General features: G+C 36.2%; 2 protein-coding genes across 5 annotated transcripts; one reads left to right on the top strand and one right to left on the bottom strand.

Annotated features, from left to right (window-relative positions):
* Positions 1-4,022: 4,022 nt before the first annotated feature.
* LOC104732580 (peptide chain release factor PrfB1, chloroplastic) lies at positions 4,023-6,349 on the bottom strand. Of its 4 annotated transcripts, none has more exons than XR_015575134.1 (7): positions 6,048-6,327; positions 5,893-5,961; positions 5,566-5,786; positions 5,274-5,477; positions 4,809-5,029; positions 4,540-4,726; positions 4,023-4,427 (listed from the first exon to the last, which is right to left on the bottom strand). XR_015575134.1 is itself a non-coding variant. In XM_010452141.3 (7 exons), exons 1-7 carry the CDS (start codon positions 6,220-6,222, stop codon positions 4,123-4,125), a joined length of 1,380 nt encoding a protein of 459 aa, XP_010450443.2. In that variant the 5' UTR covers positions 6,223-6,349; the 3' UTR covers positions 4,023-4,122. The 4 variants fall into 4 exon arrangements, 3 of the variants coding, with proteins under 3 accessions (XP_010450443.2, XP_019088903.2, XP_087335543.1); XM_010452141.3 differs by having other exon boundaries at positions 4,809-5,024; positions 5,893-5,964; positions 6,048-6,349; XM_019233358.2 differs by having other exon boundaries at positions 4,809-5,024; positions 6,048-6,326.
* A 10,009-nt stretch (positions 6,350-16,358) lies between these two features.
* LOC147931035 (uncharacterized) lies at positions 16,359-17,054 on the top strand. The gene has a single exon (XM_087477149.1). The coding sequence runs from the start codon at positions 16,359-16,361 to the stop codon at positions 17,052-17,054; it is 696 nt and encodes a 231-aa protein (XP_087333275.1).
* Positions 17,055-24,593: the final 7,539 nt, after the last annotated feature.

Raw genomic sequence — 24,593 nt, 5'->3', positions numbered from 1 at the left:
CCCACACCCGGAGCCCTAGCATCACCGGCCTCTCAACCACAACCATTGCCCCCTCCGGCCACACTCATAGAATCGTCCTGGACACCCTGCGACTCACCAACACCCTCAGCTGTCACACTCTGGTCCATAGTATCACTAACTGTCGGGCCTCTGCCCCTACCCCGACCACGACCGCGTCCACGACCACGACCGCTTCCACGACCAGCAACAACATCATCTCTAGCCATCTGCACTACCATGAACAGAAGACTAAGCAAACAATTTAAACATAACACAGAAACATAAACTCACCGTGGCATCACACAGTAGGCTCAAAGAGGATGTTCTATGACTCCATGCAACACACAATTGACTAACTCACATAATCAATCAAAGCATGCAAATCCCAAACATCTACAGCACAAAACCTAGCGAACCTAAACCTAGAACCGTTAGGGTTCTGATACCAAACTGAAACGACCTGACCCGTTTATTTCTTTTTTTATATAAATAATAAATAATAAATATTTTAATAGTAATAAACTAAACTAGTGGTCCCATAACCACTAGTCACCTAACCACAAACACACAACAGCGTATAACAAAACCAATATCATTAAACCAATAAAAATCCAATACTCAAATAACCAGTATTAATTCATAACAATTAAACCAATATTCCAAACAACATAAATCATAGAACCAGCAACCTAAACCACATTCTAATGACTCAACTCTAGCAACCTAGCAAGCCAGACAACATCCAATCGAGTCCCTAGAACATCTTCCTCTTCATCGTCTTGATTCCGCGATCACACTTTGCCTTTACCTGCACCACAAACACAAATTGAGATGCATGAGTATTTTATAAACACTCAGTGAGGCAATCCTCCCATCTACTGGGCTATACACACAAGCAACTGAGATAACAATGTATAAAACAATCAACAAACAAAGCAAACAAACCAGGGAACAAACATAGTCTTGCTGGAAGGGAGGTGTCGACCGACACCAGACAAGTTTCGACCAACACTACCCCACAGTGTCGACCAATGCTTGCTCACTGGTGTCGACCGACACCTCCATGGTGTCGATCGACACTACCTCTACAATCGCGTTCCGCTCGAAGCTGAGAGTCGAATCTCGCTTCCTAACACCTCCAATCCATCCAATACTCAATCCCAAAGCCATATGAATCCGTAGGAACTCTATAGCAACCATACCAAGCAACAAAACACCACAAACAACACCAAACAAGCAAGACAAAGGAAATCTCAATCTTGGATAAGCCATGGTCATGCACTCACCTCTTTACAGGAAGTTTCTGACCAATAATGACGAATCCCACACTCCCAACAAGCTTCTCACATGTTCCTAGCCCTGGATCTTCACTCTCACAACAAGATCTCACCAAATATGCCTTGAAATCTCCCAAAAACTCGCAAAACCTCAAGAATAATGTTTCTCTCCTTTTCTCTCTGTTTCAGCGGCGAGATAACAACCAAAACATGACCTAGGTCGTTCTCCCACTTAAATATTTTGGTTCAATTGTTTTCCCTAAACCAAACCGACCAAAATCGACAATCAAATCAATCTGGTCGAACCAGAAATTAGTGGTGTCGACCGACACCACCCTTACTCACCCCCAAAACGCAGAGTTTTGGTTCGCGGGTGTTACAATATTCTATCTCTGAATCCTTTGCAAGCAAAGAAAACAACTATTTGATTCCTATTTTTTTTTTCCAAAACCTGTGAGCTTTGATTCTAAATGTAAGAAGAATTTTATTCACATTTATTTAAATCTATACTAAATAAAAATAGGAGCTATAAGCTTCTAAAGCTGTCCACCTAGGATTTTAAACATCCAATAGGGATTAGCCACTTCATTATTTAACGTATTTATAATTTTCAAAACTTTCTATATTATTAACATCCAATAGAGATTAGCCATTTCATTATTTAACATTTTTATAATTTACAAAACTTTCTATATTATTAACATCCAATAGGGATTAGCCACTTCATTATTTAACAATTTTAAAATTTCCAGAATTTTGTATATTCAGATTTTTAAAATGACCAATCGGGATCAAAAATCTCAATACTTAACATTTAAACTATTTATAAATAGGTATATGTACAACGTCCCACATCGACTAAAAAATTTAGACACTAGCTGAGAACAATTATGTATAAGACTAATACGCTTCAACCTACGAATGAGCAAGAATTTTTATTTACCAAGCGTCCAAATTTAAAAGTTTTATTTGGGTTAATCCGGTTTTTTATTTGAGAAAATTAAAAAATTTTAAAAGTTTATCTATATAACTTTATAATTAGTATAGATTTTAGCAAATTAAAACTTCTAAAAAGTTTTATAATGTTATAATATTTTAAAAAGTTTTAAAAAGTTTAAAAGTATTAACAATTTTGAAACTTTAGATGTAGTTTAAAAGTTTAAAATATTATAATTATTAAAAAAAATTTAAAAGGTTCAAATATTATCAATATTTAAACTTAATAAAATGTTTAAACATATTATAAATACCTCCATAGAAAGTTTAAAATATTATAAATACTTAAAATTTTATCATTAATATTTAACTCTAAAAATTAAAAATGTTTTAAATATTTAAACTACATCTAAGTTTAAAATATTATAAATTTTTAATCTCTATTAAATTTTTAAAAGTTTACTTATTATTAAATATTATATATAGGATTTTCAATATCTTAAGAATATCTTATTTATCTACGTTTGAGCTTTTTATTTTTTATAAGCTATAAAACATATTTTTGTGTATGATTTTATAGATGAGTTGATATTCTTTCGGTAAATTTTTAATTTTGGGTCGAAGGAAGAAGGATTGACATCGCAAGACCTTGATTTGATATTTGAGTCAAGTTTTGGGTTTAAAGAAGAAAGATGGACGACAAACACACATGTTTTATTAGCTATACATTTGTTCATATTACTTTATTTTCAAGTAATTTACAATTTTGTAGTATTAACGATTTTGGTTTGAGAAAATTCAATACGTGTGAATCTAAAACCAAGTAAGTATACCGTGAAAGTATCAATAATTGAGTAAATATGTGACTATGTTGGTTTTCATGAATTGCATAAATTTTATAAGAAAAGAGGCAATAATTTTGGTGGTGGAGTTTGATTGGTGTAGTAGTCTAAAAAGAGGTTTTGAATGATTCTTTAGTGGAAGAATGTGAAGAAGCTGACAAAGAAGAAGAAAAAAAAAGTATAACGTTTAAGTATAAATTCATTATTCTTTTTATCAGATTTGAATTTTTTAACAACTGATTTTATATATATTTTTAAATTGTGTATTTGAAATAAAATTTTACCTTAATAGTAATTTAAAGTTTTTTATAAGATAATATTTCATAACTGTTATCTATGTATAATTTTCACCAAAATATTTTAATAAACCCACACGTAGCGTGGGTTCAAAACCTAGTATTATAAAAATATATATAAACTTAATAAAATTTTAAAATATTACTATGTAAAATTAAATTTTTTTACAATACAATATAATATAGTTATAGATTAGATGAGTTATAAAGATGACATGTTGGAGTTAATAAAATATCATTAAATTTATGCTAACATGGGTTAAATCCTCATTTTATTATTTGTCAACACTATTAATATTATAATATTTGAAATATAAAAATTAAATTGATTTAACTAAGATTGAGTAAAATAATTAAATCTTTAGGAAAAATGTGACTTAATCATAGTGTATAAATTACTTACCCTGTATTTATATCCTTTATTTTTATTTTTATAATAATTTAAAATCAAAATAGAATCTCAAACGCTAAACAAAAGTTACAAAACAAACTAAATATAACAAACAAATAGACATTAAGTATATTGGGGGTTAAAAAATTAATCTAATAATTTATCCGCAGAAACGGTTGAAGAATTTAGTTATTTGTCTATTTGAAAAACATCCAATATTTAACAAACAAATACAATATAAAATATAAATAATAATAAAAATTATATGTACGCGGTGTACTGCGGGTTAAAATTAGTTTTATTGTAAAATTGAACAGTCTAAGAGGAGATGATTCTATCTAAGGAGAGAGATACAAAGGAAGAAGCATATCCTCATCATTCTAATTGGTTACAGCAGAAGCCATGGCTAAGGTGTACTTGTGCTTGAGGTAAGCTTTGATAAAAGGGTCCAAATCACCATCCATTACAGATGTGATATCAGAAGTTTCATGACCTGTTCGGACATCCTTAACCAGTTTGTACGGATGAAACACGTAGTTCCTGATTTGCTGTCCCCATTCAGCTTTCACTGCATCTCCTCTTATTTCCTTGATTTCAGTCGCGCGTTGCTCCTCCGCAATCACCAACAGTTTCGCCTTTAGTCTGCTCAGAGCTCTCGTCTTGTTTGCCAGTTGACTTCTCTCCTCTGCAACATACAACATAGAAAGGAAAGTTAAAGGAACCCAAAACAACATGCAGACAGCAATGGATCTTACGGGCTATTCAGGTCGTAACATTTGTAAGGATGAAAGACAAACCTGTGCAACGGACAGCAACACCAGTAGGGATGTGAGTAATCCGAACAGCAGTTTCAACCTTGTTGACATTCTGTCCTCCTTTTCCACCTGCCCTCGTAAAACTAATGTCAAGGTCCTCCTCTGGTATTTCAATTCCCACTGCTTCCTCAGGCAGAAGCGGCATCACTTCCACACCAGAAAAGCTCGTCTGCGTGCAATAATACCATATAAGTCTATATATAACACACAACCACAAATAACCCTCAGAATTAGTGAGTAGCTTATATTACCTGCCGTAGGCCTTTCGAATTGAATGGTGATTGTCGAACAATCCTATGAGTTCCTTTCTCCCCTGAAATGTAACCATAAGCATAACGCCCTTCAATTTCAAGGGTCGCTGACTTAATCCCTGCTTCCTCTCCATTAGACATTTCAACAACTTTAGTCTTGTACCGCTGCTTCTCTCCCCATCTCATATACATCCTAAGCAGCATATCGGCCCAATCCTGCGCTGGAAGTTATCAATTTTTTTTTACAGGAGCTCATTTAACATCACAGAACAACAGAAGCCTCTAAGAAAAATCTAAAACACTCCATGATCATTATCATTGATAATGAACTCAGTCTATAGGCTTATAAATTCATGCAAAAGAGAGTCTCCAAGAATATATCTGATTCCAATTTGCTAAATTCATTTAAGACCTCCAGAGAAGTATATATATATAAAGAAGCGGAATTGCGTAAACAGTAATAACCTGAGCATCTGTGCCTCCAGCTCCAGCTGTAATGTAGACTACAGCACCTTCTTTGTCATAAGGGCCTGATAGAAGCTGTGTTAGCTCAAATCGATCTAGAGATTTATTCAACTCCTTAATGATTCCCATTGCCTCTTCAAGTAAACTAACATCAGTAGAGTCCATCTCTTCTGTTAACTTAACAATCGTTTCCGCATCTTCAACCTGTCTCAAGCAGCAACACATTATCTCAAAATCCGCAATTATAAAGATCATAAACATGAACTAAGATCCATAAGAGACCGAACATAACCATGGATTTGAAGTCAGAAAGCAGCCGCATACGATCTTTAAGATCATTCAAAGCCGAAAGTGTTTCTTGAGCTTTAGCACGGTCATCCCAAAAAGAGGTATCAGTAGCTTTTGATTCCAAATTAGCAATCTCTTGTTCAAGTTGCTGCAAACCAGCTGAGTCTCTAATCTCTTCAACACGAGCTGATGCTATTTCAACATCTTTCCTCAATGTATAGAAATCTATCACCGATAAGCATAAAACACAAAGAAATCAAAACCCCCTTACACAACACAAGTAAGAGCCAGTTGCAGAACAATTTCATGTACAAATCTCAGATTCACGTACCTTGCATCACCCACTCACTGGTTTCACTCTCATTCGATACACTCAAGTTACTCTCCTGCGCAGCGAATACTACTGGAAACAAAATTACACATAAATTTGAGTTCTAAACTTAAAATTGTATCCCGATAGAGAGAGAGAGAGAGAGATGAACTTACTGGGCGAAGTGAGACGACGAGACGAAGCAGAGGAGGACAAATGAGAAAGAGAGAGCGGGAGTGAGATACGGAGAAGAGGGGGAGTCGTTGGTCGGGGAAGCAAGAGATTAGGTTTTCCGACGATTGCGAAACTCCGACCGGGGAGAGGTCCGAGAACGCAGAGCTCCATGGACATGGTTCTGTCTGCTCAAAGCCTTTTCTCCTAATTTTCTTCTGACCTTTGCCAAGTTATCCATACGAAGCTAGCAGCCACGTCACCAATTTCAGTTTGCCCAAAAAAAATTAGTTGAACAAGTTTGATCAGACCAATGTTATAATATGGGTGTGAATGGTTATAACGGTTGAGGTCGACAAATCTGTCTGCGGACTATATTGTTTTTTATTTACCATTCAACAAATATAGTTTGCAGTGGTGCGGTTCAAATAAAACAGAGATAAAACCGAAGTAGACCAACTGCGGACTGTTTTAGTATACAAATAAAGTTGGTCTGCAATGATCTCTTGTCCGCCTTAAAAATAGAATGGTCTAGACCGCAGATGGATTTGGCCGCTCTGACCACGGTTACCATTCAAACTTTATATGTGAAATAAAAGAATATAAAAAGAAAGTAGATGATGGCAAGAAATGACGAGTACATTCTAGAAAATAGCAATAATTAGCTGTGCAAAAATATTTTAAAAATATATGCTATAAATCGTTTAATACAATAAATTTAACGTCTATATAGATTTATATTTTTAGTTTGAATGTTTATAGTTATATTCAATAATTCACATTGAAAAAAGAAAAGATTACAGTTTTGCCCAACTGGCGGTTATAAATCTACTAACTAATAATAAAGCAAGTTTTGACAATCGAAACAAAGGAAATTAACTGTGGACTACAAACAAACTTTAATGTTGGGCCATTAATGTTTACAAATTTGAAGGCAATACAACTACGAACAAGAAAACCACGAAGGCTCTATTCTTTTTAAAGTCGCTCTACTGCGACCGACCAAAACGACATTGAGGACAGCAATTAAAAAGTAAAACGACAACGGAAAAGTAAGATGACAATGCAGATATTTCTTTTTTAGTAAGAAAAAGTGTCGCTGGGGTGAAAGAAGAGTCGTCGGAATTTCTAGTGATCGCTGCGACAGGTTATTTCAACAGTACAACAACTCTTGGCGACTTTTTCACAACAACAGCGACAGTTACGATTCCGTTTGTGTTTATTGTTGTCGCTGTAGCTAATCCAAGAACTTAAAAACCAACAGGGCTGACGTGCACTTCTTCTAAAAGATGCCATACACCAGGAGAGTTACTGGCCTCGGAAATGTCAAGAGATTTTGTAAACTGGAAACAATTGTTAGTTTGTTACTTTTTTTTTTCTTTTTTTTTTGTTGTGATATGAAAAAGGTAGTGCAACACATTTCATATGCGGAAGTTTCCATTAGACTAGTTTAGTAAAGAAAAACTTTGCAATTTTTTTTTTGTATATTTAACAGTTCACGAGGATTAGAAATCTTTGCATATTTTATCTATCTTACTGAAAGTTATTTATATAAGAAAAGGCACTTTGTGGGCAATAGGACGAGAAGTGTTTTTTCCTTACAACCAAAAAAAAAAAGCATACTATATTAATCATAACAAAAGAGTGTGCAAGGTTGAAAGTTATAAAAATAAAAACCCCCTAATTTCTCCTACGCACTTGAAAAAAATGACAATGATGTCCGATCATACACAGTATTTGGTAGAGAAAATATTGTCTAGGGTTCCGAAAACTTCTCTAGGAGCACTAAGATCAACTTGCAAAGGATAGAATGCTTTATCCAAAGATCGGATTCTATGTAATATAGAACCAAAGCATCAGTTTCTAGGGTTCATGGTGATATAGTGAATTGTGATGCCTGCACGTGTACAGTGGAGATGAAGAGTGAAGAGGAGGCACGTGAGGCTAAAATAAGGTGGACGTTACGGAAGTGATTTGTCAATGTCACGGAAGAATAAGTCAGCTAAATTCTCTTTGTTAACCGACGTTAGCAGAGTATGTGAGCATATGTTTAGCTCAGTATTTTCTATATACAAAAATATCTGGATTTGTAAGAACTTTCTAGAACTTTCCTCATCGTTTAGTTGGTTTTTCTCCTGGGGATTCTTGCTGGTGAGATGACGTTGCTACGTTTGTTTTGAACATTGTATCGTTTATCATATGTTATCTTTGAATCATTTCTATTTGGTGTTGGATTATTGATTTATCGTTATCATTGGTATCAGAGCTTGTCGAACCTCGGAAACGATGGGTGTGGAGACGAGAGCACAGTTGAACAAGCAAGATATGGGAAGCGATGGGGTTAAGGAAGGTGAAACGGAGACGATCGGAGAAACGAAAAGCTTAGTCGATTGTACTCAAGCGATCGAGCGGGCGCTTGCAGAGCAAGATAAGAAGATGGAGCGGAACATTGCTGATATGATCCAGATGATCAAGTTGATTCCTGGTCAACAAGCTTCAGCAAGTTATCAACCCAGTGCAGAAAAGAGTCCGATGGCAGTATCAGCGACGCGAGATCCGTGTGGAGGAAGTTACGATCAACATCGTGGTGGAGGGTTCTCTGGCCAAGGTCACTATTTTGGCATTACTCGCTTGGGAAAAGTGGCCTTCCCCAGATTTGATAGAGATCGGTGCTCGGAGTGGATCTGTAAGGTGGAGGACTACTTTGTTTTGGACTCTACACCGGAGAGTTCTAAGGTATGAATGGCTTCTATGCACTTTGATAGCCATGCTGCTGTGTGGCATCATGCTTTAGTCCAAACACCTTTGGGTCAAGGCTTACTTCATGATTGGGTGGCATACAAGCTGTTGTTGAGGGAGAGGTTTGTAGAGGTGTTGGAGGATCCGATCACTGAGTTGAAAGCGTTTCAAGAGACGGATGGGATCGTGGATTACCATCAAAGGTTTGAGCTGATCAGGACCAGGGTTTCTCTATCGCAGGATTACTTAGTGCGTGCTTATCTTGCGGGACTTCGGCTTGATACTTAGATGCACATCAGAATGTTTCAACCGCAGAATGTTCGCTAGTGTTTGGTGTTGGGACGCCTGTATGAAAAGCCTCATCCTGCGCCTAAAGGAACATCTGGAGGTGGGATACATACCAAGGTTATGAGCGGTAACAACGCAACGCAGGATACTAAGCAAATCCTGCAAAACCAAGAAGGATATTGGCCAAGAAGTGGTTGGTAAAGCGTTTCAGAAACCAGCCAGGAAGTTTTTGTCACAAGAAGAGATGAGTGATCGAAGAGCAAAAGGACTGTGTTTCCAATGTGATGAAAAATACCTGAAACATAAGAAAATGCAGGTCTTCATGATTGAAGTTGAGGAGGATGAGGAAGATTGTGTGCAGAATAATTGTCATGAGATTGTTGAGGTTGACAAGAATATGCCGAGAGTATCAATTAGTTCGGTGGCTGGTATCCCTGATTATCGCACATTGAAGGTGAGAGGAGTGCATAAGAAGAGGGTGTTTTTCATTCTGCTTGACACAGGGTCCACGCATAATTTCATTGATCCTAGAACAGCCAAGAAGCTGGAGGTAATGGTTCAGACTGCAGGGATATCCCATGTGGCTGTGGCTGTGGCTGACGGAAGTGAATTGTGGGTTCAAGGAGTAGTTTCGCAGTTCAAATGGGAGTTTCAAGGTACGACATTCCAAGATGACTTTATGATCATTCCATTGGGTGGTTGTGATGTAGTACTGGGTGTACAATGGCTGGCACCACTTGGCGATATAACGTGGAACCTTCAGAAACTAGAAATGGGATTTTGGTGGAACAAACAGAAGATTTTGCTTCATGGGATAAAACCGGGTGCAGTAAGGTCGATAAAGCGAAGAAGCTTAACAAATATGATGAGGATCAGGTGCAAGTGTCCATGATTTGTGCTCAAGAGGTGATGGAGCAAGATGAAATGATGTTGTGTGCTGTAGAGATGAGTCATAAGGAAAACGAAGGTAATCCGGAGGTAAAGCAATTGAAAACGACTTTTGCAGACATTTTTGAAGAGCCAAAAGGGCTACCACCCTCCAGAGAAGAACATGACCATCGGATAGTGTTACAGACCGGCTTTGATCCTGTCAATCAACGACCTTATCGCAGTATATTAAAAGGATGAGATAAACAGGATCGTAGAAGAGATACTGTCTGCAGGTACTATCAAAGTGAGATCCAATCCATTCTCTTCACCGTTGGTATTGGTTAAGAAGGACAATACTTGGAGGTTGTGTGTCGATTACAGGGGATTGAATGGTTCAACAATAAAGAACCGGTTTCCAATACCATTGATCGAGGATCTCATGGATGAGTTGGGAGGTTCCAAGGTGTTTTCGAAGATTGACTTAAGAGCAAGGTATCACCAAGTCAGGATGGCTCCCAAGGATGTTCATAAGACTGCTTTTAAAACACACAGTGGCCATTTTGAATATTTGGTTATGCCTTTCGGCTTGACAAACGCACCAGCCACATTTCAAGGGTTAATGAACTCAGTATTCAAAGATTTCTTGCGTAAATTTGTCCTCATTTTCTTTGACGACATACTGGTCTACAGTCTGACAATGGAGGAGCATATTGTCCATTTGGAGAAGGTGTTTTGGGTGATGAGAGACAATAAGTTGTTTGCTAAGGATAGCAAATGTGAGTTTGCATCCCCTAAGGTCGAGTACCTGGGCCATTATATTGTTGCAGGTGGTGTTACTGACCTAAGAAAAGTTAAGGCAGTTGCAAAGTGGCCAGCTCCGACAAACTTGAAATAACTTAGAGGGTTATTGGGCTTAGCAGGGTATTACAAACGTTTTGTCATGGATTTCAGGACCATAGCTCGTCCCTTAACCATTTTGACCAAAAAGGATGCGTTCCAGTGGTCTGAAGAAGTGTCTGCTGCATTTGAGAGCTTGAAAGAAGCATTATGTCAGGCACCAGTGCTTGCTTTGCTATTATTTGATGAACCTTTTTTGGTGGAAACCGATGCATGCACCACTGGAATTGGAGCTGTCTTGATGCAGAAAGGGCATCCACTGGCATTCATTATTCGTCATTTGAAGGGCAAACAGTTGCAGTTGTCTATCTATGAAAAAGAACTCTTGGCAGTAGTCTTCGCGGTACGAAAATGGCGTAGTCTTCGCGGTACAAAAATGGCGTCACTACTTGCTTCCTAACCATTTCATTATCAAGACTGATCAATGTAGTCTCAAGTACTTATTGGAGCAACGGTTGAACACTCCCATTCAGCAGCAGTGGTTGCCCAAACTTCTGGAATTTGACTACGAAATCCAGTACAAACAAGGAAAGGATAATGTTGCAGCGGATGCTTTATCTCGAGTTGATGGTGCAGAGGTGTTACACATGGCAATGTCAGTCCTGGAATGTCATCTCCTCAAAGACATACAAGCTCATTATGAGTCAGATGTATCTCTCAAGAAAATCATTGAGGAATTAGTGGTGACTCCAGGAGCAAAGAAACATTATTCGTGGGTTCAATCAGTACTGCGAAGGAAGAATAAAATTGTTGTACCGCAAGTGGCGTCTGTGCGTGATTCAATACTGCAGTGGATGCATTATTCGGGTGTTGGAGGTCATTCAGGCCGTGACGCTACTTACCATAAGGTGAAAAGGCTATTCTATTAGAAGGGTATGGCCATTGATATTCAAAATTATATACAGAGTTGCTCTGTTTGTCAACAGTGTAAGTATGACACTGCTGCATATCCGGGATTGCTCCAACCTCTACCCATTCCTGAAGCAATTTGGACAGACCTTTCCATGGACTTCATAGATGGTCTTCCGGGTTCATCAGGCAAAACAGTGATCTTTGTGGTTGTTGACAGACTCACCAAAGCGGCTCATTTTATGGTGTTGGCTCATCCTTACACGGCAGCCTCAGTTGCTCAGGTGTTTATGGATACGGTCTACCGTCTACATGGGTGTCCAAAGTCTATTGTAACTGATCGGGACACTGTTTTCCTTAGCACATTCTGGCAGGAGCTGTTCTCTCTGCAAGGAGTTGAGTTGAAGTTTTCTAGTGCCTATCACCCTCAAAGTGATGGACAAACAGAGGTGGTGAACAGATGTGTGGAGACTTATTTACGATGTATGTGCAACGACAAGCCACACCTTTGGAGCCAGTGGTTACCTCTTGCAGAATTTTGGTACAATACTAATTTTCACACTGCAACGCATATAAGTCCCTTTGAAGCAGTGTAAGGTCAAGCTCCTCCAATCCACCTGCCCTACTTAGCTGGAGAATATAAAGTTGCGGTTGTAGCAAGAAGTCTGCAGGAAAGGGAGCGTATGTTGTTACTTTTGAAGTTTCATTTATTAAGAGCTCAGCATCGTATGAAGCAATTTGCTGATTCTCATCGCTCTGACAGATCATTTGAAATTGGTGATTATGTGTATCTCAAACTGCAACCATATCGCCAGGGTTCAGTGGTAATCAGGCCTAATTAGAAGCTAGCACCGAAATACTATGGCCCGTACAAAGTTGTTGATAAATGTGGTAAGGTCGCATTTAAGTTGTTGCTTCCTGAAGGATCATTGATACATCCAGTGTTTCACGTTTCCCAGCTTAAGGCAGCAGTTGGTAATGTGCACACATCAACTCAACTACCGTCTGTGGTTTCTGATATCTTTGTTCGTGAACCTGTGTCAATTTTGGAGCGCAAGATGGTTAAAAGGCAAGGAAGAGCGGTTACTAAAGTGTTGGTGCAGTGGACTAATGAGACTGCAGAGGAGGCGACATGGGAGTTCTTGTTTGATCTGCAATGCAAGTTTCCTGCCTTTGAACCTTGTGGTCAAGGTTCTCTGAACAGGGGAGCTTTGATATAGTGAATTGTGATGCCTGCACGTGTAAAGTGGAGATGAAGAGTGAAGAGGAGGCATGTGAGGCTAAAACAAGGTGGATGTTATGGAAGTGACTTGTCAACGCAACAGAAGAATAAGTCGGCTAAATTATGTTTGTTAACCGACGTTAGCAGAGTATATGAGCACATGTTTAGCTCAGTATTTTCTTTACGCAAAAATATCTGGATTTGTAAGAACTCTCTAGAACTTTCCTCATCGTTTAGCTGGTTTCTGTCTTGGGGATTCTTGCTGGTTAGATGATGTTGCTGCGTTTGTTTTGAACGTTGTATCGTTTATCATATGTTATCTTTGAATCATTTCTATTTGGTGTTGGATTATTGATTTATCGTTATCTCATGGTGAAGGATTTTTGGCTTTGTTCAATGAGGTTCAATCTCCATGGAATCCTCAACGAAGACGGTGAAGAATCAGTTGACCAGTTAATAAAGGAGATTGGTATTTGAGATATCTCTAGTATGTCATTGTGATGGCTTATTGTTATGCGTCACAAGAGACAAGTCAAGGGTCATGGTTTGGAACCCGTATTTAGGACAAAACAGATGGATAAAAACCAAAAACACGACAGACGAAACCATGTATGCTCTTGGCTGCGACAATATCATTACCAACTGGGATAGTTTATTGTTTCCCCCCGACACAACGTTAAATGGAAATACTTACGGATAAGCTCAAGTTTACCCTAGAGCTACTCTCTCAAATTAAGAGATCAATTGTAGTACTTAGGGATCGAATCCATAAGAACTCTAGATTCACACAATAGACTTAATAATCTTTTAATTATGCTAAACAGAAATATTGTAATTAAATTGCAAAATAAAACAGAAAATAAAAGAGTTGTAAATTCAGATGGATGAAACGCTAGGCCTAAGGAAATTCTCAGGAAATCAAGGAAAATCATATCAATTAATTAAGCAAGCAGGATTCAACAATTAAGCACCTTTCTTAAACTCTAAACACAATTGTAAAATAAATCAGTTCTCACTGCAAATATTATCTAAGTTTTAAAACCCGAAAATCCAAATCTCTTTGCAAAATTCAAGTTAAAAACCAGCAATACAATCAAGTTTAGATAAGTTCACAAAATCACTAATTCAAATCTCTTTGCAAAAAGTAATTTTGCTCACCAAAGGTTTTTATCAGGAAAATCAATTATATTTTCATATCAATCAATAATCCTAAGATCTAAATCCAGATGACTAATCAAAGATCTTGCATTAAGAACAACCTATGGTGAAGAACAAGAAAGATAATGAATCCAAGAAATAAATCAATCTAACAATTCATGAAATCCCTAAATATGAGAAACCCTAAACATAACAAGCAGATCTACTCAGACATAATTGTAAGAATACAAATCATGAATAAAATAGATAGCATTAAGAGATTAAAAGAAGAAGAAAAAGAGTTCTGAATCTTCTCTGAATGAGTCTTGATTCTTCTCTCCAAAAGCTCTCTAAAAATCTCTTAGGGTTCTCTCTAAAAAGTTATAGGGAAAAATAAAGCTTAGGTCTAAACAATGACCTAGAAAACCTATTTATATTCCTAAAAACGTCCAGAGACCAATTATGCAAATATGGAAAACTTTGGGGCAACTTTGTAAATCTTCAAAACTTGTGAGAAAACTTCCAATTCTTCTGCTGAATGATGCATCGATCGACACCATCACTTGCATCGGTTGATGCATCCTCTAAATTCGTCTCCTAACTCTGCAGCTCAGCCTCAATACTTGATGATGCTCCAAATCCTCCTATTTAGTTCAATTATGCTCTCATCCATACTAAATCCTATAAAGACTCAAAAAGACTCTTAAAACACTAAAAAGACTCTATAAACAGAACTTATATCATGACTAAAACCACTAAAAACCATGATATATTAATTACTTTTGGATTAAGAAAAATCTAGTTGTGAAAGATTCTGATTTAGATGAAGAGAGAGGTTTTTTAATCTGTTTTGATTTTACGGCAGAGAGATTTGGACAGCTTCTTTCTCTGCCGTCTCAGAATATTGATGATTATTGTGGAATTTTGTCTTGTGTCAAAGAAGAGAAACTCGTTGTGTTGTATCAAATTGTTGATACATCTACGGTAGAGTTAGAGATTTAGATTACTACTAAGATAGAGCCTAATGTCGTGTCGTGGATCCCCTTCTTAGTTTATATTATTGGGTCGTCCGTTGGTCTTGATGATATTCTGCTTGATGAAGATTGCAGTTTCTTCATTGACGAGGGGAAGAAACTCGCTGTGGTTTTCGGAGACGACAAAACAGCTACTTCTTACTGTTGGAACTGAATTTTCATAAACAAGTTTAAGAAAATTGCAGGTTTTGGGACAGTGACTTTCCGGCGATTTTCCGGCCAAATTCCAGCCAAATGGCTGATCGGGATTGTCGGGTCGATAGTGCAATGGAAATCTGGTAACGAGTACTACAAGATGGTATACTCATACGTCCAAAACGGAGTTGATTTGAATGCAAAATAAGAGTGTGAAGTGAGCTACTTGGGATGTTTGGGAAAAAGCCTCACATCGGAAACAGGCCGTGGCCTCTTGGACTCTTGGGCTTTTGGGCTCTTGGGCTCTTGAGACTGTTGTAGGCTCATTTTTTTTTTGGAAAGACTTGGTGTGAACTCCAAGCAAACTTGGGCAGTACTCCGAGAATATTCAGTGAATATTTTCTTGATGCCTCCCTCCTTCCACTATATATAGAGACATAGCCTCTCATTATTTCTCACAATTAAAAACACAAACCCTCCTTCTAATAAGTCCAGCCGCAGAGCTCTCTCTCTCTCCCTCTCCTTTGCTTAGTCCAGAGTAAGTTAGTAGTCTTGAGAGTATAACGTAGATCTGTTCGCTTAAGTTCTATTACTGGTGTGCTACTGTAATAGTTCGTGATTGGTTGTATCCTCGGATTCATAAATCGTGATTGTCCGAAAGCACTTACGGCCGATTTATTGAATTAATGTAAGAAATATCATATCTTGCCTCCGTGATTTATTTTATGCTTTATATTATGCTGTTGTAATTCGTTTTTGATTTCGTTAATTTAAATATAATTCGCATCTTTTCTCAATTCGATTTTTGTGCTCCTAACAGTCTTAATTCAATAAATCCGCTTTCTGCTTATCGCTTTAAACGGATTGAGAATTTTTCGAATTTTTTGTTTTAAAATTGATTTCAAAATCTTCTGCAAAACTGTTTCTGCTTTCATATTTTGGTGCTTACCCGGAAAGTTTTTAGTTCTTTATTCTCTACTCCATCTGGTTTCCACGAACGCTCTTAATTGAGTGAGTTTGTGAAACAAGTTTCTGCGAACGCTTGTTAAGCGAGTTTGCAAAACTAATTCAGTGTAATTTAATTACTTGAATTGTTTGATTAATATATTAATCAGATCTGTATCTGTTTATTGTGAAACAGAAAAATGTCTAGAGACAACACCAACAACGTTGACGGTGCTAGGGTTCCTGCAACCCCTGTTGAAACTCCTGCGGAGTTGGCTTTACGCCTTGCTAAAGAACTTGAAAACACGAAGCTTACCGATTCGGGTATGGAAAACGTGAGCCGAAATCTGTTCGGTAATGGATCAACCCACATGGGGATACCACCTTCGGCTTCCCAAGAGATGATGCCAGATAAGTTCGATGGCAAAGCTGGGTTCAAAACGTGGCAAAACAAGATGCGCTACTACTTGGCCAGCATGAACATGGAACGATACCTCACAGAGGATCCACCAACGCTTCCACAAGGTGATACTGATGTGTATGTAGTTGGAAATATGGATAGATGGGCTCAAGGAGACTATTGTTGCAAAGGTCAGATTCTGAACCATTTGGTCAATGATTTGTATGACCTCTACAGTATGTACAAGACTTCAAAAGCATTGTGGCTAACTTTGGAGACCAAGTACAAGACTGATGAGTCTGGGATGCAGAAATTCTCAACTACAAAGTTCCTAAACTTCAAGATGGTGGATTCGAAACCAATTATGGAACAAGTGGAGGCTCTTCAACGCATCTTTCAGGAGATCGATTTGGAAGGGATGTCTATCTGCAATGTCTTCAAAACGAATTGCTTGATCGAGAAGCTACCACCAGGCTGGTCGAATTTCAAGCATTAACTTAACTTCAAGCGTAAGGCAATGTCTCTTAATGATCTCATCCGTCGGTTGAGAGTTGAGGACAACAATCATGAAGCTCATTCGGATGCTCAAAGCAAGGGGCATGATGTTCATGTAGCTGAGCATAAGGCCAAGTATAAAGGTAAGGGTAAAGGGATCTCTATTCCTCATAAACCGTTGAAGGTGTCATCTGGACCAAACTTCAAGAAGAGCAACCTTGAGAGGAAGTTCAAAGGAAATTGTCATCATTGTGGTAAGATTGGACACAATGCTGATGTTTGCAAAAGCACAGCAAAAGATCTCAAGTTGCAGGCAAACGTAACTGAAAAAGACATGGTTGCGGTGGTTACGGAATTTAACATGGTGGAAGACAACCCAGTGGAGTGGTACTACGACACTGGTGCTACCACACACATACACTCTGATAGGACCATGTTCACCACCTATGTGCAGAACAAGTCAAATGAGCAGCTTTTCATGGGAAACAAGGCGATGTCCAAGATTGAAGGTAAGGGCAAAGTGGTTTTGAATCTAACTTCTGATCAGGAGCTCACATTGAAGAACGTGAAGAACATACCTAATATACGGAAGAATCTCATCTCTGGAACAGTGCTAAGCAAGCATGATTTCTCCATTAATTTTGAGGCTGATAAGTTAGTTCTTAAGAAAAATGGGATGTATTTGGGAAAGGGTTTTGTTAAGGGTGGACTGATCAAAATGTCTGTAACGACAGTCCATCCAAAAATTGTAGCTTCTGCTTCTGTTGCTGAAATGAAAGAAAACCCTATTGCTTACTTGGTTGAGTCGTTTACTACTTGGCATGAACGTTTAGGACATGCCAATAACAAAACAATCCAAAAGATGCAAAACTTGAATTTGATTCCGAAATTCAAAACTAACCAAGAAAAATGTGAAGTTTGCGTACAGGCCAAACTTACTAAAACTCCCTCACCACGCGTTGAAAGAACAACCGAACCTCTAGGCTTAATTCACACAGACTTATGTGATTTAAAGTATGTGCAAACTAGAGGTGGGAAAAAATACTTTGTTACCTTCATTGATGATTGCACAAGATATTGCTATGTATATCTCTTGCATAGCAAAGAAGAAGCACTGGAAAAACTCAAAGAGTTCACCCTCGAAGTAGAAAATCAGCTTCAGAAAACTATAAAAGTAGTTCGAAGTGATAAAGGAGGAGAATATAATGAGCCGTTCAATGCATTTTGCAGAGAAAAAGGCATTATACATCAGACAACCACTCCCTACTCGCTAGAATCTAACGGAGTAGCGGAACGAAAGAATCAAACTCTGAAAGAGATGATGAATGTGTTATTGCAGGAATCTGGGTTAGCCCAGAACATGTGGGGGGAAGCTTTGCTTACCACATATTACATCGTCAACAGGATACCGCATAAGGTGACTGGCAAGTCACCATATGAGCTTTGGAAAGGTACAGTACCTTCGTAAAAATACCTCAAAGTGTGGGAGTGCCTAGCAAAAGTGGCTGTACCATCTCCTAAAAAGGTCACAATTGGGCCAAAGACCGTAGACTGTATCTTCATCGGATATGCACATAACAGTAGTGCATATCGATTGTTGGTTCATAAATCAGATATTCCAGATATCCATGTGAATACAGTTATGGAATCGAGAAATGCTTCATTTTTTGAAGACATTTTCCCCTTTAGGAAAACTCAAAAACGAACTCGTGAACAGCGAGATGCAACGACTTTGGAAGCTGGCAATACTTTGAGTACTACTTCTGTAGAAACAGAACTGGAACCTAGACGAAGCAAACGAGCTAGCAAAAGTAAATCGTTTGGTGATGATTTTCTAATGATGGCATTTCTAGTTGAAAATCTACCAAGAACATACGCAGAAGCTATGTCTACACCTGATGCACCTTATTGGAAGGAGGCAGTCAAAACTGAAATAGACTTTATCATGCAACATCATACTTACGAGATGGCAGATCTACCACAAGGATTTAAGCCTTTGGGGTGTAAATGGATTTTTACGATAAAACAAAAACCCAATGGCGATATTGAGCGGTACAAAGATAGGCTTGTAGTGCAAGGATTTTGGCAAAAAGAAGGCTTAGATTTCTTTGATACCTATTCACCGGTAACAAGACTATCTTCGATCAGGATGTTCATAGGTATTGCAGCCTTGAGAAATCTTGAAATCCATCAAATGGATGTAAAAACTGCTTTTCTCCATGGAGATTTAGAAGAGGAAATCTACATGAAACAACCTGAGGGATTTGTTATTCCAGGAAAAGAACACAAAGTGTGTAAACTTGTAAAGTCATTATATGGACTCAAACAGGCTCCTAAGCAGTGGCATGAGAAGTTTGACAGTATGATGATGTCTAATGGTTTTCGCATTAATGAATGTGACAAATGCATATACTAAAAAACTACTCCATCAGGGTACATTTTGTTATGCTTATATGTAGATGATATGCTCATCATTGGAAGCAACAAAGACATCATAACACAAACGAAAAACATGCTCAAAAGAAATTTTGACATGAAGGACTTGGGTTTAGCAGATGTAATTTTGGGGATAAAAATCATCAGAACTGATGAGGGTCTTATCTTGTCTCAAACCCACTATGCTGAAAAAGTGCTAGATCGATTCAAGCATTACTCAAATGGGACTGCAAAAACTCCAGAGGATCCTCAAATTCACTTGACCAAAAATTCTGGTGAACCTGTGCAACAGGTGGAGTATGCAAGGGTAAATGGCAGTCTAATGTACTTGAAAAACTGTACAAGACCAGATTTAGCACACTCTGTAAATGTACTTAGTCACTACACAAGTAATCCATTCCATGACATAAGCATTGGATGGCTATAACTAGAGTTTTGGACTATCTACGTTATACCAAAGATCATGGTTTGCACTATGGTAGAGAACTCAGAGTTTTGGAAGGTCAATTAGTGGCAACTTGTCATGTGGCAAGGTTGTTAAAGGGTGGGGACCAGAGTTCGAGGAACGCCTGGCGCACCAATAACCTACTGGTGGATTGGGAACTGTTAGGAGCGCGAAAATCGAATTGAGAAAAGATCCGAATTATATTTAAATTAACGAAATCAGAGACGAATTACAACAACATAATTTAAAGCATAAAATAAATCACGGAGGCAAGATATGATATCTCTTTCATTAATTCAATAAATCGGCCGTAAGTGCTTTTGGACAATCAAGATTTATGAATCCCAGGATACAACCGATCACGAACTATTACAGTAGCACACCAATAATAGAGCTCAAGCGAACAGATCTACGTTATACTCTCGAGACTACTAACTATAAGAACTTACTCTGGACTAAGCAAGGGAGAGGGAAAGAGAGAGAGCTCTGCGGCTGGACTTATTAGACGGAGGGTTTGTGTTTTTGAGTGTGAGAAATAATGAGAGGCTATGTCTCTATATATAGTGGAAGGAGGGAGGTCTCAAGAAAATATTCACTGAATATTCTCGGAGTACTGCTCAAGTTTGCTTGGAGTTCACACCAAGTCTTTCCAAAAAAAAATAAATGAGCCTACACCAATCTCAAGAGCCCAAAAGCCCAAGAGTCCAAGAGGCCACGGCCCGTTTCCGATGTGAGACTTTTTCCCAAACATTCCAAGTAGCTCACTTCACACTCTTATTTCGCATTCAAATCAACTCCGTTTTGGACGTATGAATATACCATCTTGTAGTACTCGTTACCAGCTTTCCATTGCACTATCGACCCGACAAATCCGATCAGCCATTTGGCTGGAATTTGGCCGGAAAGTTGCCGGAAAATTACTGTCCCAAAACCTGCAATTTTCTTAAACTTGTTTCTGAAAACTCAGTTCCAACACTTACATCATTGGAGAGAATGGATACTTGAAAAAAATGAATCTTGTTGTTGGAGGAAAAACAATTTGTTAACATGTATGTGCTCTTATTTCCCAAGTTTAGTGCAAATTGCATGACGTAAAGGGGGAGAGAATAACAAGAAGAGCAAAAGGATAGGGAAGAAGAGTGAGGGTGGAGCTAACCAACAAGGTTTAACACTAACCCAGTCGTAAGAAAACAAGAAGATGATGACTATACACTAAACAAGTCGAGATTTAAGGAAACAAGAAGACTAGTGATTCATATATAATGCGACAAATAAAGTTTGAATTTTTTTATAATATTGCCAGCTGATGCCTACATATTTAGTCTAGTTGTTGACTTGTTTCTGTAGTAAACATCAAAATCGTTTCATCACCCTACTCCTCTCTTTTCAGTTAAGTCCAAGATGCACTTATATTAACAAAATTACAGACAGTATTTTGATTTGCTATCCACCTGCAACATAATGATAAGTAATGAAAACAGAGGCCATGTTGAGAAATCAGAATCGTGATCTGGTCAGAACCTTTATCAAAACGTTACTTAAAAACTGAATACCATGGCACGCGATTATTTTTATTTTTTTATAAACCAAAAGCTGTTTAACAATGAAGGACATGTGAAAGCCTTAAACAGACAAGATTTCTCTAACGAGCAAAACTAAATAGAAAGAAAGACGAAACGCCCGTGGATAGACCTCGAACCCCTAGAATAATCGTCTATCTAGAAAGAACTCAAGACGATGCATAGAAACAAAATATAAACCCCAAAATACCCAAAACCGAAGATAATCCGCTGATGCTTTCCCAACAAGACGTTATACCAAATCGACATACATAAACATATTTTCATGACAGAATAAAAAAAAAAACAAAATAGAACTTAACACAATATATGCTATATTTATTTAAAATTTATAAAAAATACATTAAGATTATTAACTCGTGCTCTACCACGGATCCTATTCTAGTCTAAACTTCAATTGAATACACATAAAATGATTAATTTTAAACTTAAATATGTTTTTGTTTTTTTTAAACCCAACCTGAATGCATAAAATAAAAAACATTTACATTTTAAAGAAATTTTTTATGTATATTCAATCAAGTTTAGCCCACACAAAACTATGCTAAACTAAAAAAAAAAACAAATATATAAGGAACATGTTACGTATCCTTAAATCCCCTATATAATAAAACGGAAGTACACAACCTTTTTTGATAGACTATATAATTTTTATAAGTTGCTTACAAAATAAGTTATAGATTAAATATAGGTTGGTTACATGGTTACAAAAAAATGGTTATAGATTTAATTGGTCAATCTGTGGGCTATATGAATACAATTAAAAATATCCCAAAGAATCCTCTAAAAAAAATCTTGAATATTCCATATATTGTTATACTGTTAGACATAAAAATATATTGTTAATCGTAAAAAAGAATAAAATATTGGCAATTAATCACATTTAATCATGATTTCCAAGAATTTATTGTGCAGTTGAAAATAATATCTTACCTAACACCCTTCCAAGTTTTTAATATAAATCATTCATATCTCCATTCACCAAAATACATCTCTCATATTCATACCAAAAAAAAAAGAAAATAAAATGACAATCGTTTCTCAGTTTACAATGTTAAACCGTCATATAAATTAATTATATAAAATATATTTTATTTTAAAATTATAATATATATATAAATAATTTCAACCCGTACATCTAGTATGTTTTATTAAAACGGAAATACATTTACTAATATAACATTGTGTTTCTAAGATGTATACAATAAATCCTTGCCATTTAAATAAATACCACAATTTAAAGTTATTATTCGTAATACAATAAATATATATACATTTTCCTTACAAATGGATGCCCATCTTAACAAATCTATAAACAAATCATTTTTTATACCTAATCATTTAACCAAATTCCTTACGTTTTCCACAATATTAACAAATTTAACAAGATAAAAAAAATATACAAAATCTTCAAGATCTTTACCTTCTGAAATTTCTTTTGTAAACTCTTTCCCTCCGGTTTGGGCAACCAATCTTGGAGTTTTATTTTAATTTAATTAATGTTTGGTTGAAAAAAAAATATATACAAAATAAGATTAAAAATCTAAATATATCCACCAAATTAACAAAGTAATAATCACCTATATAATAAAACGGAAGTACACAACCTTTTTTGATAGACTATATAATTTTTATAAGTTGGTTACAAAATAGGTTATAGATTAAATATTGGTTGGTTACAAAAAAAGGTTATAGATTTAATTGGTTAATCTGTGGGCTATATGATTACACTTAAGAATATCCCAAAGAATCTTCTTAAAGAAAAAACTTAATTATTCCATATATTGTTATACTGTTAGACATAAAAATATATTGTTAAGCGTAAAAAGAAATAAAATCTTGGTCATTAATCACAATTAATCGTGATTTCCTAGATTTTATTGTGCAGTTGAAAATAATATCTTACCTAACACCATTGCAAGTTTTTTTTAATAAATCATTCAGATCTCCATTCACAAAAATACATCTCTCATATTCATACAAAAAAAAAATGGCATCGTTTCTCAGTTTACAATGTTAAACAACCATATAAATTAATTATATAAAATATATTTTATTTTAAAATTATAATATAAATATAAAAAATTTCAACCTGTGCTCTAGTCTGTTTTATTAAAACAGAAACACATTTACTAATATAACATTGTATTTGTAAGATTTATATAATAAATCCTTACCATTTTAATAACTACCACAATTTAAAGTTATTATTCATAATACGATAAATATATATACATTTCCTTACAAATGGATGCACATCTTAACAAATCTCTAAACAAATCATTTTTTATACCTAATCATTTAACCAAATTCCTTATGTTTTCCACAATATTAACAAATTTAACAAGATAACAAAATATACAAAATAAGATTAAAAAATCTGGATATATCCAACGAATTAACAAAGTAATAATCGGTTATACCAAATCGACATAAATAAACACATTTTCATGACATAATAAAAAGAACAATATAGAACTAAAACAATATATGCTATATTTATTTAAAGTTTAAATAAATTTATAAAAAAATACATTAAGATTTATTAACTCGTCCTATTCTAGTCTAAACTTGAATTGAATACACATAGAACGATTAATTTTAAACTTAAATATGTTTTTGATTTTTTTAAACCCAACCTGGATACATAAAATCAAAAATATTTAAATTTTAAAGAAATCGTTTATGTATATTCAATCAAGTTTGGCCCACACAAAACTACGCTGTATTAAAAAAAAAAGGAAAAGAAAAAATCTTAGGAAGACGTTACGTATCCTTAAATCACCTATATCATAAAACGGAAGTATACAACCTTTTTTGGTAGACGATATAATTTTTATAAGTTACTTACAAAATATATTATAGATTAAATATAGATTGGTTACAAAAAAAGGTTATAGATTTAGTTGGTCAATCTCTGGGCTATATGAATACACTTAAGCATATCCTAAAGAATCCTCTTAAAGAAAAAATCTTGATTATCTATATATATAAAGTTAACTTTGCTCACTTCTCCTTCCTCCACATCAGCATCCACCTAATCAATTTTTTTTTTTTCATAAAAATATATTATTTTTAA

This window comes from Camelina sativa, chromosome 12 (genome assembly GCF_030686135.1).
Source record: "Camelina sativa cultivar CO46 ecotype springtype chromosome 12, ASM3068613v1".
Lineage (NCBI taxonomy): Eukaryota > Viridiplantae > Streptophyta > Magnoliopsida > Brassicales > Brassicaceae > Camelina > Camelina sativa.
This window is presented reverse-complemented; position numbering and strand designations above follow the sequence as displayed.

Excerpts from the sequence above, each read along its gene's own strand:
- LOC104732580 (XM_010452141.3), bottom strand. The coding sequence starts at position 6,222 with ATGTCCATGGAGCTCTGCGTTCTCGGACCTCTCCCCGGTCGGAGTTTC. Across the intron at positions 5,025-5,273 it reads CTGGAGGCACAGATGCTCAG|GATTGGGCCGATATGCTGCT; the intron begins GTTATTACTGTT and ends CTTCCAGCGCAG. Across the intron at positions 4,428-4,539 it reads TGTTGCTGTCCGTTGCACAG|AGGAGAGAAGTCAACTGGCA; the intron begins GTTTGTCTTTCA and ends TGTATGTTGCAG.
- LOC147931035 (XM_087477149.1), top strand. The coding sequence starts at position 16,359 with ATGTCTAGAGACAACACCAACAACGTTGACGGTGCTAGGGTTCCTGCA.